The sequence below is a fragment of the Erinaceus europaeus genome, chromosome 2 (genome assembly GCF_950295315.1).
Source record: "Erinaceus europaeus chromosome 2, mEriEur2.1, whole genome shotgun sequence".
NCBI classification, from domain to species: domain Eukaryota; kingdom Metazoa; phylum Chordata; class Mammalia; order Eulipotyphla; family Erinaceidae; genus Erinaceus; species Erinaceus europaeus.
Window position 1 is genome coordinate 150,856,940 of NC_080163.1, and position 13,631 is coordinate 150,870,570.

Sequence of the window (13,631 nt, forward strand, 5' to 3'; positions counted from 1 at the left end):
ACCTCACGCCTGAGAATCCAATAATGTATTCAATATGCCACATCCAGGCAGTGTAAAGAGATTTATTTTTTGGTGCCTTTTCAGAACTTACTTTGCCAGGTTAGTTCTCAGATACTTTTAAAATATACTGACACTTTGTCTTGTAAGAAGTCCATGTGAGTCACTTAAAATGTTCTATGTGTATATACATTTGCATATGTAGGTACATAAATAGAGTGGAATTGGGCAAAAGAGTTATTAGTAGAGACTGTCTGAAATGATTTCTACCCTCTCAGTAGTGGTGAAATTTATTCAGAATCTTCAGGTTCTGTTAAATACTCTGTTAATGTTTTCCTTTTCTTACCCTTATAGTATATCGAGTATGGACAACAATCTAGAGATCCTCCTGTGAAAATGCAGGGCTCTATCACAACCCCTGGAAGTATTGCACTGGCTCAGGCCCAGGCCCAGGCCCAGATTCCAGCAAAAGCTCCCCTTGCTGGTCAGGTTAGCACTATGGTAACCACTTCTACAACCACCACTGTTGCTAAAACGGTTACAGTCACCAGGCCAACTGGAGTCAGCTTTAAGAAAGATGTGCCAGTAAGTGCATCTGTGCATACATAACATACATATATACATACCTATGCAAGATTTGTTGTAAACTACTACTGAACATGTTTTTTTAATTATAAACACCTGCCTGCTTAAAGATATAAAGGCTACTTATTGTTTTTCTTATTGTATCTCCTGCATATCTCCCAAAGGAAGTCACTGTCAGTTCAGTTTATGTCCTTGGCAGCTCTTTGGTTAAACATGTTGTATTTTTACACTGAAGGCACCTGTATACATTATTTTCTGGGATTTATTAATTATTTCATTATATTTATTTTCTTTATTTCTGTAGCCCTCTATCAATACTACAAATATAGATACATTGCTTGTAGCCACGGATCAAACAGAGAGAATCGTAGAACCCCCAGAAAATATCCAAGAGAAAATTGCTTTTATCTTCAACAATCTCTCACAGTCAAATATGACACAAAAGGTGAGCATTTACTGGAATTGTCCTAGTTTCTCTCTAATGAATTTTTGATATTTTGCATCTTTAAAAAATAACTAATGGTAGAGATAATGGAAACAAAACATAGGAAATATGTCCATACCACTAGTGATTATTGTATTTTATAAATATGTTAAATAATACTTTTTAAAATATAGTAAATGGCACCTCAAAAAAAACATTGTAGCCTTGCATCATTTTTGAAAGTAATTCTTGTTGGTGGATATTTAGGAGAACGTAGTTGTTAGGTTTCACTAATGATCGCCTATCAAATGTCAGTTAACCTCTTTTTGTCAAAATCAAATGAAGAGTTAGTAAGGTGTGGAGGTGAGGGACCTGAAGCATTTTGAAGCTGATAGTGACCATGGATGCTTGAATGAACCAGTTTGAGAGATGAGTGTATAACTAACAAGGAATTAATAAGCACGTTATTCTTAGTTTCTATATGATAAACGAGAAAGAGTTGACTCCTTTCTTTAGTTATTTTTATTTAGATAAGGAGCCACATGAAATAGAATTATTTACAGAAACAAAATATCATTATTTGTATTGTAATTGTGTGCTTCTTGTGCCTGTTGGTTTGTTAGGTTGAAGAACTAAAGGAAACTGTGAAGGAAGAATTTATGCCTTGGGTTTCACAATACTTGGTTATGAAAAGAGTCAGTATTGAGCCAAATTTTCACAGCCTGTATTCAAACTTCCTCGATACACTGAAGAATCCTGAATTTAACAAGATGGTTCTAAATGAAACCTACAGAAACATTAAAGTAAGAGTTTAGCTATTATTAACTAGTTGTGGTTTACTGGATAGAAGCTTTTGAGGGCACTGCTGGTTTTCCACTTTTGGAATGTATTTACTATCTTTCTTGGGAAATTTACTGTAGAGTTTTATTTCTTGAAAAATTAGACATACTGTACTGTTTTCTTTTAATATAACCACTATGCTGTATTTGTTTTCATTATTCCATACAAAATTTTAAATTTTTACCAGCCATAACCATAAGGTATAATGCTTTGCATGGTTCTAGTCTTTGACTTTTTTATACATAATGTGTTGCCTGTCTATGAACTCAGTGCCTTAGTTACTTATACTTGGTGCTACTGAGTAATCTTCCCAGCCCAACTATCTATTCTTGCTGTTCTGAAAGGAGAGAAGGAAGAAGAAAGAGATGGACAGAGAAGCTCTGCACAACCATCCATGACACTTGTTCTGCGCTATTTTTAGTATTCCCATGTGGGGCATGAACTTATGACTTAAGTTCTAGCAGCTGATCTGTCTCCCAGTCCCTCTGGGCATCTTCCTTTCTAGGAATCTTAGTTAAGAGATAGTTTTTGCATAGCCATTATGCTCTCTCTCTCCTCTACACCCAGTTGTTTATAATTGTAAGCAATTTATTTTAAGGGCAAACTCCTAATGAAATTATATTTGTTCCATAAAATTCAAGTATTTCAGTCTTTTTTTTTAATATTCCTTTGTTGCCCCCTTTTTTTATTTTTTGTAGTTATTGTTGCTATTGATGTCATTGTTGTTGGATAGGAAAGAGAAATGGAGAGAGATGGGGAAGACAGAGGGGGAGAGAAAGATAAGACACCTGCAGACCAGCTTCACTGCTTGTGAAGCGACTCCCCTGCAGGTGAGAAGCTGGGGATCGAACCAGGATCCTTCCACTGGTCCTTGTGCTTTGTTCCACGTGCGCTTAACCTGCTGCGCTACCGCCCGATCTTTTAAGCTGTTACTCAGTCTTTGGAGGGAAAACTTCACAAGAAAACAATGTGTGAACCACATTATAACTAACCATTCTTTGTTGAGGAAATAATTTCTGACATTAGCCTAAGAACTCGCACTATATTTAAACTGTGGATGGGAATCTTTACCATTCTTAGTTACGCTGTAGTGCAAAATAATTTCTTGAGGTTTCTTGTGTTGCACAGCTGACTTTGCCAATCTGCTGTTGCTATATGAAGTTAAGGAACATATCCGTATTTAGCATTTATTAATATGTTAGAAATGATAGAATATGTGAAGGCTTCCACATACACTGGACATAATTCAAAGATACTTTTTTTCATTTATTCCCTTTTGTTGCCCTTGTGAAGCAACTCCCCTGCAGGTGAGGAGCCGGTGCTCAAACTGGGATCCATACACTGGTCCTTGCACTTTGTGCCACCTGTGCTTAACCTGACTCCCAATACTTGCTTTTATACAGAAATGCATGTAACCATTAATTAAAGGGTATCCATAATAGGTGAATATATATATGTACCCAAAACATCTTGTGATGTATCCAACACTCTTGAAGCACGAAGTAGACAATTAATAAAAATGAGTTATCTTTCAGAAAGCTTTTTTTAAGGAAGAAATGTATTTTTTTAATCTATTTACTGGATAGACAGCCAGAAGTCAGGAAGATAGGGAGGGAGGGAGGGAGGGAGAGAGAGACCTGCTTCACTCACAAAGCTTTCCTCTTGCATTTGGGGATACAGTCTCATACTCAGGTCCTAGAGTATTGTAACGTGTGTTTAACCAGGTGCACCACCACCTGGCCCCCAGAAAGTTATTTTAGTTATCTCAAATAATAATCTAGTTTATACTAATTAATGTAATATATATTGCTGGCTTAGCAACATATATATGCCTGTTTGTTGTTGATGATGTTAAAGACAGAGCACTGGCTTAAGCTTGTACTGGACCTTTTGCATAACCATTATGCTCTTTCCCCAGCCTACACCTATTGTTTAAAAGCATATACAAGCATAGCTATTATCTTCATTTGATTTGAATTAAGCTCTCAAAAGTAGATTTGAAGTTGGATCTATTAGACTTAAAAATTCTTGAATTTTAAAATAATACTTCTCTGTGGAGCCATACATTATTGTTTTCGATGTATGTGTAATGGTAATCAAACCCAGGGCCTCATACTTAAAGGACATGTTCTCTATTATTGAGAAACATCCTTTTTTTTTTAAAAAAAAAGAATTTATTTATTTATTCATGAGAAAGGAGAAGAGAAAGAACCAGCCATCACTCTGGTACATGTGCTGCCGGGGATCGAACTCAGGACCTCATGCTTGAGAGTTTAGTGCCGTAGCCACTGCGCCACCTCCCGGACCACAGAGAAACACCCTTAATCCACCCATCCATATCCAGGGATTTCTCAACACCTCCGCCCCTACCCCCCATGGGATTGACTCATTGTTTCCTACAGCCTTTTTGTCTCTTCCTATTCCCCACCACCACCACCCCAGTTATCATTGGGCCTGCACTACTAATCCACTGCTCCTGGAGGCCATTTTCCCCATTTTGTTGCCCTTGTTGTTCTAGCTGTTGCTGTTGGATAGAACAGAGAGAAATCAAAAGAGAGCGGAAGAGATGGGGAGAGACAGACACCTTCAGACCTGCTTCACCGCTTGTGAAGCCACTCCCCTCTGCAGATGTGGAGCCAGGGGCTTGAGCTGGGATCCTTAAGCTGGTCTTTGCGCTTTGCACGTGTACTTAACCCAGCCCCTCTTTTTGTCTTTTTATCATAAAGTTTCAGGGAGTCTGGCGGTGGTGTAAAGATCCCGGTTCAAGCCCCCGCTCCACGCCTGCAGGGGGATCACTTTACAAGAGGTGTAGCAAGTCTGCAGGTGTCCATCTTTCCCCGTCTTCTCCATCTCTCTCCATTTCTCTCTTTCCTAGCCAACAACGACAACATCATTAACAATAACTGTAACAATAAAAAAGCAAGGGCAACAAAAGGGAATAAATAACTTTAAAAAAAAATCTTATTTTCCTTTTTGTTGCCCATGTCTTTTTGTTGTTGTAGTGGTTGTTATTATTGTTAGTGATTTTGTTCGTTGTTGGATAGGACACAGAGAAATGGAGAGAGGAGGGGAAGACGGGGAGAGAAAGATAGACACCTGCAGACCTGCTTCACTGCCTGTGAAGCGACTCCCCTGCAGGTGGGGAGCAGGGACTCGAACTGGGATCCTTATGCTGGTTCTTGCACTTTGTGCCACATGCGCTTAACTAGCTGCACTACTGCCCAACTCCAAATAAATGTTTTTTTTTTTTTTTTTTAAAGAAAGTTTCAGAGAGAGGAGAGCCCCCATAGCACTGCTCTGCCACATGTGAAACTCCTTTGTATGCTGCTACTAGTTGTTAACCAACAATTTAAGCCCAGTCCTTTGTAGGTGGTGAGCTATCTCCTGACCCTCCTTAACAGACGTTTATCAGGTGTATTTTGTATTTTATTATTACTGCTGCTACTTATTTTCTGTTCATTGGGGCAAGAGTGGCACGCGCTTGCGTGTGTGTATAGAAAAACCAAAGCACTGTTTCCACAAGTGAAGCTAACCTTATGCATGGTGTCCAGGGAGCAAACCTGGGTTCTTGTGCATGATAAACTGTGAACTTTTACTAGGTGAGCTGTTTTCCAGTCCTATTTGAGGTTTTGTTACCTAATTATTTTATTTTGTTACTTATTTACTTTTAAATACTCATTTATTTATATAAGGGAGAGAATCAGAGTATACCTCTGGCACATAAGATGCTAGGAAACTCAGGTCCTCATATTTTGGATCCAACTGCTTATACACTGTGTCAATACCCATTGTGCTTACCTACTTAGTTTAACATAAATATTATAAGGGTTAAAATGTTCTTGCTAGTTAATGAGCCACTACAAAGTGATAATCATCTACACTAAGCATGTCTACTTTAGTGACATGTTTTTAATGTTTAAACATGTATTTGATTTTTCCCCACAAGAAAATGTTTTATACTATATTATTGCAGGTGCTCCTGACCTCTGATAAAGCAGCAGCCAATTTCTCAGATCGCTCTTTGCTGAAGAACTTGGGACATTGGCTAGGAATGATCACACTAGCTAAAAACAAACCCATCTTACATACTGTGAGTCCCAACTAATGATTTATGTCAAACTTGAGAATACTGATGCATCAATTTTGTTTGTCAGGAAATATCTCTTACATTTAATTAGGGTTATTTTAGTAGTAAGTAGGTATTGTAGTCTAATTGGAATCTAACTCTTAATTATACACTCCTAATCTCATGTCATGTTAAGAGGAACAAAAGTATGTTTAAGATTGCTACTTTTAAAACTACTAATGCCCTTCCTTTTAGTATTTTTATTATTGGATAGAGACAGAGCAAAGTTGGGGGGAGGGGGCGAATAGAGTGGGAGAGAGACTGAGAGATGAAGCTTTTCCCCCTGCAGCAGGTGGGGACCAGGGGCTTGAACTTGAGTTCTTATGCACTGTTAATGTGTGCACTTAATCAGGTGTGCTACTGCCTGGCCCCTCTGCTTTTTAAAATAGTAGTAGCCAAGGGTGGTCTTCCTTTCCTACCCCTTCCCCTTCCCTTTCCTTTTGTTCTTTTGATTAAATATTGATCAGCAAGACTATAGGAATGTGGGGTACAGTTCCACACAATTCCTATCACCGGAGTTCTGGGTGATAACTATTTCTAGGGTGAGTTTGACAGGAGCCCTGTTTCTTGATGCTATATAAAAATTTGAGTCCTATTTCTACCTTTTTATAATACTTCTCTCATTTCAGGACCTGGATGTAAAATCTTTGCTGCTAGAAGCTTATGTGAAAGGACAACAAGAGTTGCTTTATGTAGTGCCCTTTGTTGCCAAAGTCTTAGAGTCTAGCATTCGTAGTGTGGTGAGTAGATTTTAATATTTTGTTAGTGGTGATTTGTATTTCTTTAGTTTTTGCCCTTTTTTTTGAGGGGGGGGGGTGGCGTTTTTAAACACCAGAGCCCTGATTAGTTTTGGCTCATAGTGTTGCTGAGGATTGAACCTAAGATCCTTGGTGCCTCAGGGATTAAAGTCTTTTTGTCTAGCCATCCAGTTGTGTATCTTTAGTTCTTAAGAAATTGTAAGTAGCTCGGTCATTTTGTCTGAGGGGAATTTGAATGTTTAATTAAGAATTTTAAAACTCAAATTGTAGAACTGATTCTAGTAAGTAGATTGGGTTTTTGTGATTTTCTGACATGCTATAGATGGAAAGGTGAGTATTTTTTTTTTAAAGGCCATATAAATGAAAGTGCCTGTTTGTAATAATATAAATTCAGTAGTGGTATTCGGGACCAGCTTAATATAAAAAGTTTTTCTTTAGGTTTTTAGACCGCCTAACCCCTGGACAATGGCAATTATGAATGTATTAGCTGAGCTACACCAGGAACATGATTTAAAGGTAAATTTATTACTTCATATTATTTTACTGAGATTAATTTTTATTTATAAAACTATTTTAGGGGTTTTTTTTTTTTAATTAGTGGTTTCCAGGATTATAAGATTACATGGCTGTAGTTTTATCCTGTGTCAACAAAGTTCTCTATAGGGCTTTAAACCTACCCACCTACCCCCGCACACATTGTTCTTACAACATCCGAGAATTTGGTTCTTTTGGGGGAGCGGTGGGGTTGTGCAAGTTCATGTGTTTTGTCTGTATTCCACATACCATCCAGTTAGTTAGTTTTCTTTTTCCTCTCATTTCATAAAGCACGATCACCTTCAGTTCCGTTGATTTTTGTCGCAAAGGATACAATCTCATCTTTCTAAATTGCAGACTATGAAGTATATATCATATAATTTCTTTATTTTTAATGATTTTTAAAATTACCTTTATTGGATAGAGATAGCAGAAATAGAGTGAAAGGGGAGATAGAGACAGACACCTGCAGCGCTGCTTTAGCACTCGCCATGCTTTCCCTCTGCAGGTAGGGTGGTACCTGGGGCTTGAACCAAGGTCCTTGCACATTGTAACATGTGTGCTCAACCAGGTTGTTCTGTAACAACTTCTACTCTTTCAGTTTTTTTAAATAACACACACACACAAAATTGGATAGAAATTGAGGGTGAAGGTCGGAGATAGGGAGAGAGAGACACCTGCAGCTCTGCTCTCCCACTCACAAAGCTTCCCCCTGCAAGTGGGGACCGGGGGCTTGAACCGGAGTCCTGTGTACTATAATGTGAGCACATAACCAGTGTGTCACTGCCTGGCACCCCCCCCCCCCCCAATTTTTATTTATTTTATTTAAACTCCAGAGCACAGCTTAAGTATGACTTATGATGGTGAAGTGCTTTGATCCTGGGACCTTATAGCCTGTTATCTCCCCCACCTTGTCCCATAAATTCTTTTTTTTTTTTAAAGGACCTAAAAATATGCAACAGTTTACGAATTTGCATGTCATCCTTGCACAGGGGCCATGCTAATCTTCTCTGTATCGTTCCAATTTTAGTATATGCTGCTGAAGTGAGCACTCATTCTTACCTAGCTGCCCATCCATACACATTTTTGTTTTAGTTTCTAGGTTATTGTGAACGATGTTGATATGACTATAGTAGAATACATATTTTCCCTTCAAGTTACTACTTTTATGTCCTTTGGTTATACATCTAAGAATGGTGTTGCTGAATCTATTTTGACTTAAAGACTCTCCATACTATTTTCCATATTGGCTGCACCAGTTTGCATTCCCGCCAAGTGTGCCAGAGCTCTTTTTTCTCATGTCTTTTCCAAGACTGGCCTTTTTTTTTTTTTTTTGCCTTAGAGGTTTATTTGATCTTTATTGTTTATTTATGGAAAAGTATCACTGGCACATTTTGAACTGGTGAACCTCATGCTTTATCTACTGCACCATCTCCCAGCTGCCTCATATGTAATTCTTCCTTAATAGATGAGAAGTTAAAACAATTTTTTTTTGTTTTGTTATAACAATCTTCTTTATACAAATCCTGCATGCTCTACCAGATCTACCTAGTCTGTTCCTTTTCTATATCATTCTCTACCTTCACATCATTGCATTTTATAGGAAGAGGGTATAGTACTTGGGTGGTGGGTGGATGTTGAGTATTCTATAATAGTTGATAACAATACTGTATTACAAGTAAAGCTAAATTGATTTTGAAAATATAATTAAATATTGGATTTGTGCAGTTAAACTTGAAGTTCGAAATTGAAGTTCTCTGCAAGAACCTTGCACTAGACATCAATGAACTAAAACCAGGAAACCTCCTAAAGGATAAAGATCGCCTAAAGAACTTAGATGAACAACTTTCTGCTCCAAAGAAAGATGTCAAACAGCCAGAAGAACTCCCTCCCATCACAACTACATGTAAGTGTGATAATTGGTCTTCTACTTACCAGATTATTATTCTCATCTCTTCCCCCGCCGCCCCCTCCCATTTTATCATTTATGATAAAGAGGAGAGATAAAAATCACTGGCATATGTGAAGCTGGACATCAAGTTTGAGACTTAATTTATTATGGGCCTTGTAAATTCTTAAGAAAAAAAATCTGTGATGTCTAGGCATTGTTTCTCCTTATTCAGCTCCCTTTGGTATGATTACTACAGACTTATTAAATGTTACTAATCAGTTTTTTTTATTTTTGGGAGGGCAACCCTTTAAAATTGTTTGAGGCTTCAGAATTTCATTAGATGATGATCTCTCTTATTCCTTAAGGCTGGGGAGTGCAGATCAGCGACACTTGTCATGGGAGTGGTCTTCCCCCCCCCCCCCCACCAGGAATTTAAGATACTGAGATGGTGAAGGGGGGAGATAGAGCAGGAAACAAAAGAGAGATACCCGAAATACTGTTTACTATTAATGAAATTTTCTCCATATAGGTGGGTACTTGGGGCTTGAACGTGTGTATTCAACCTGGTGAACCACTGCAAAGCCCCTTTAAAATGTCCTCTATAAAATAAGACGTATTTTTCTATTTTATCAGAGCATTGCTCAGATTTGGCTAATGGTGTGGGGAATTGAACCCTGGGGTCTCTGAGCCTTGGCACAAAAGTCTTTCTGTCTACACTTGGCCCACCAGAGTCAGTTTTCACACCTAGATCAAGAGTATTGCCAGTGTAGGGACTTTAAGGGTTTTGAAACACTAGGACTTGTGGTTAGAATGAACCAGTTTTTTGTTCTTAGCTTTCAGTTCCTAAGAGTTCCCAGATGAATCCAGGGAATAGCCTTAGCATTCTTAATACAGAACTTTTCAGTAAGGTTTAGGTCTGCTAATGTGGCATGATCATAAGACCTCTGCTACCAACATAATCTTACATGATTTGTTCATATCTCTGTTAAAAGAAAAAGTTTTCCTCATTAATTTTGAGTGGGGAGGATGAGCTAGGATGTTTTCCTTAAGTGACATGACAGTAATAGTGTAATTAAAGAAGGGCTATTTTTTCCTTTTTTTTTTTTTTTTTGATTTTTTTTTATTGGGGAATTAATGTTTTACATTCAACAGTAAGTACAATAGTTTGTACATGCATAACATTCCCCAGTTTCCCATATAACATACAACCCCCACTAGGCCCTCTGAATCCTTCTTGGACCTGTATTCTCCCCACCCACCCACCCACCTCCACCCCAGAGTCTTTTACTTTGGTGCTATACACCAATTCCATTTCAGGTTCTACTTGTGTTTTCTTTTCTGATCTTGTTTTTCAACTTCGCCCTGAGAGTGAGATCATCCCATATTCATCCTTCTGTTTGTGACTTATTTCACTCAACATGATTTTTTCAAGGTCCATCCAAGATAGGCTGAAAACGATGAAGTCACCTTTTTTTTTTTTTTTTTAAATAGCTGAGTAGCATTCCATCGTGTGTATAGACCACAACTTGCTCAGCCACTCATCTGTTGTTGGACACCTGGGTTGCTTCTAGGTTTTGGCTATTACACATTGTGCTGCCAAGAACATATGTGTACACAGATCTTTTTGGATGGGTGTGTTGGGTTCCTTAGGATATATCCCCAGGAGAGGAATTGCAGGGTCATAGGGTAGGTCCATTTCTAGCCTTGTGAGAGTTCTCCAGACTGTTCTCCACAGAGGTTGGACCAATTGACATTCCCACCAGCAGTGTAGGAGGGTTCCTTTGACCCCACAACCTCTCCAGCATTTGTTGTTGCTGCTACCTTTTCTGACGTATGACATTCTCACAGGAGTGAAGTGATATCTCATTGTTGTCTTTATTTGCATTTCTGTGACAATCAGAGACTTAGAGCATTTTTTCATGCGTTTCTCTGTCTTTTGGATCTCTTCTTTGGTGAATATTCTGTCCAATTCCTCCCCCCATTTTTGGATGGGGTTATTTGTTGTCTTGTTGTTGAGTTTGGCAAGTTCTTTATATATGTTGGTTATTAACCTCTTGTCTGATGTATGGCATGTAAAGATCTCCCATTCTGTGAGGGGTTTCTTGGTTTGGGTAGTGGTTTCTTTTTCTGTACAGAAGCTTTTTAATTTGATGTAGTCCCATAGGTTTATACTTGCCTTAGTCTTCTTTGCAATTGGATTCATTTCATTGAAAATGTCTTTAAAATTTATGTGGAAAAGAGTTCTGCCAATATTTTCTTCTAAGTATCTGATAGTTTGTGGTCTAACATCCAAGTCCTTGATCCACTTGGAATTTACTTTTGTATTTGGTGAAATATAGTGGTTCAGTTTCATTCTTCTGCATGTTTCAACCCATTGTTTCCAACACCATTTGTTGAAGAGACTCTGCTTTCCCCATTTAATAGTCTGAGCCCCTTTGTCAAAGATTAGATGTCCATAGGTATGGGGGCGGGCTGTTCTTTTACTCTTAATTTTATAGTAGGATCAAGAAATGCGCTCTTGTATAAGCTTTTTATTTTATCTCTTTGCATTTAGCAACTTCTACAACACCAGCTACCAGTACCACCTGTACAGCCACAGTTCCACCACAGCCACAGTACAGCTACCATGACATCAATGTCTATTCCCTTGCAGGCCTGGCACCACATATTACTCTAAACCCAACAGTAAGTAAACAGTATCCTATTTCCCAGTTTTCAATAAGGTAATGTAGTTCCTTTCTTTCCCTATCTCCTTCCTGCTGTATCTCTAAATTGTAGTTCTTTGTGGCAGAGAGTCTTCTCCTCCTGCCCACATAAATCAGTGTAGTGGGGTGGTATATGTTCCACACCCTGGTCTTGAAAATCAGTAAATGCTAGCTTTTCAAGATCTTAAAGTAGAACTTAGTCCTTCAAGTGGAGCCTTGTGTTTAAGGGAGAGGCAGTCAGTCAGTAGTCGACCATATAATTTTTCATCAGTCTTCTTTTTTTAATTTATTTATGTATTTATTTATTTATACATATTTAGTTATTTTCCCTTTTTGTTGCCCTTTTCATTGTTCTTGTAGTTATTACTGTTGTTATTGATGTCGTTGTTTTTAGACAGGACAGAAAGAAATGGAGAGAGGAGGGGGAGAGAAAGATAGACACCTGCAGACCTCCTTCACCACCTGTGAAACGACTCCTACAGGTGGGGAGCCGGGGGCTCAAACCAGGTTTGGTCCTTGCTCTTTGCTCCATGTGCTCTTAACCTGCTGCACTACCCTGCGGCTCCCCAATCTTTCTTCTTACACTCTTTGCCTCTTGGTCCCTATGTTCCATATGATAATACACTATATTTAGTCTTTTTTAAAAAATATTTATTCATATTCCCTTTTGTTTCCCTTGTTTTTTATTGTTGTTATTGATGTCATCATTGTTAGATAGGAGAGAAATGAAGAGAGGAGGGGGAGACGGGGAGAGAGAGACCCCTGCAGACCTGCTTCACCGTTTGTGAAGCGAGTCCTCTGCAGGTGGGGAGCCAGGGCCTTGAACCAGGATCCTTATGCTAGTCCTTGCACTTTGTGCCACATGCATTTAACCTGCTGCGCTACCACCCAACTCCCCTATATTTATTTAATCTTTTTAAAAATATTTATTTATTCCCTTTGCCCTTGTTTTATTATTGTTGTCATTGATGTTTTTGTTGTTGGATGGGACAGAGAAATGCAGAGGGGAGAGAAAGACACCTGCAGACCTGCTTCACCACTTGTGAAGCAACCCCTGCAGGTGGGGAGCCGGGAGTTCAAACTGGGATCCTTATGCTGGTCTTTAAGACTGTATGTCAGTCATATGCTTGGTGTTTTTATGTTCCTTTTAAAAAATTGAGAATGTTTAATGTAGGAGTAATGTTAATATATTAAGCTTATACATTTTAAGTATTTGAAAGGGTTTTAAATAATCTGTGCGCCTCTCCCCCCACCCCCCCATACATTTGGCAGTTAGACTTTGGTATGGGAGAATCTTGGCATAGAAATTGATTTCCTGTGGTCCGGGAGGTGGTGCAGTGGATAAAGCATCGGACTCTCAAGCATGAGGTCCTGAGTTCAATCCCTGGCAGCACATGTACCAGAGTGATGTCTGGTTCTTTCTCTCTCTCCTCCTATCTTTCTCATTAATAAATCAATAAAATCTTAAAAAAAAAAAAAAAAAGAAATTGATTTCCTTTTACAGTTTCCCCAACAGCATTGAGTACTTTGATATGAATAATTTTAAGAATGTCCTATTATTAACTTAATTCTTACTTCAGTCATTTAGATGCTGTGGATATATAGTTTATACCACAGATAAGATTGGAAACTTCCAAGTGAAGCAGAAAACACTTCAATGCTTATAAAATGCATACTATTGTGAGGAATTGTTTGTAGCAATGTTGATTTTTTTTTTTCCCCCATCAGTGTTAATAGCTGAAGTTCATTGCTGATGGTTAGGTTCCCAGCA

General features: G+C 38.4%; 1 protein-coding gene and 2 non-coding genes across 9 annotated transcripts in view; 2 read left to right on the plus strand and 1 right to left on the minus strand.

The window, feature by feature from the left end:
* The window catches only part of CNOT1 (CCR4-NOT transcription complex subunit 1), a 109,172-nt gene that overhangs the window by 59,584 nt on the left and 35,957 nt on the right, over positions 1-13,631 (plus strand). For all 7 annotated transcript variants that reach the window (XM_016186850.2, XM_007520076.3, XM_016186852.2 and 4 more), the window contains exons 23-30: positions 352-582; positions 887-1,027; positions 1,630-1,809; positions 5,820-5,936; positions 6,602-6,712; positions 7,169-7,246; positions 8,993-9,170; positions 11,710-11,840. In XM_016186850.2, coding sequence (XP_016042336.1) covers positions 352-582; positions 887-1,027; positions 1,630-1,809; positions 5,820-5,936; positions 6,602-6,712; positions 7,169-7,246; positions 8,993-9,170; positions 11,710-11,840 — 1,167 coding nt within the window. The remainder of the gene's footprint in view (positions 1-351; positions 583-886; positions 1,028-1,629; positions 1,810-5,819; positions 5,937-6,601; positions 6,713-7,168; positions 7,247-8,992; positions 9,171-11,709; positions 11,841-13,631) is intronic.
* On the plus strand, positions 2,883-3,020 carry LOC132537377 (small nucleolar RNA SNORA46). The gene has a single exon (XR_009548817.1). It is a non-coding gene; the product is annotated as a small nucleolar RNA SNORA46 (small nucleolar RNA).
* LOC132537159 (U6 spliceosomal RNA) lies at positions 8,212-8,314 on the minus strand. Its single transcript, XR_009548622.1, has one exon. It is a non-coding gene; the product is annotated as a U6 spliceosomal RNA (small nuclear RNA).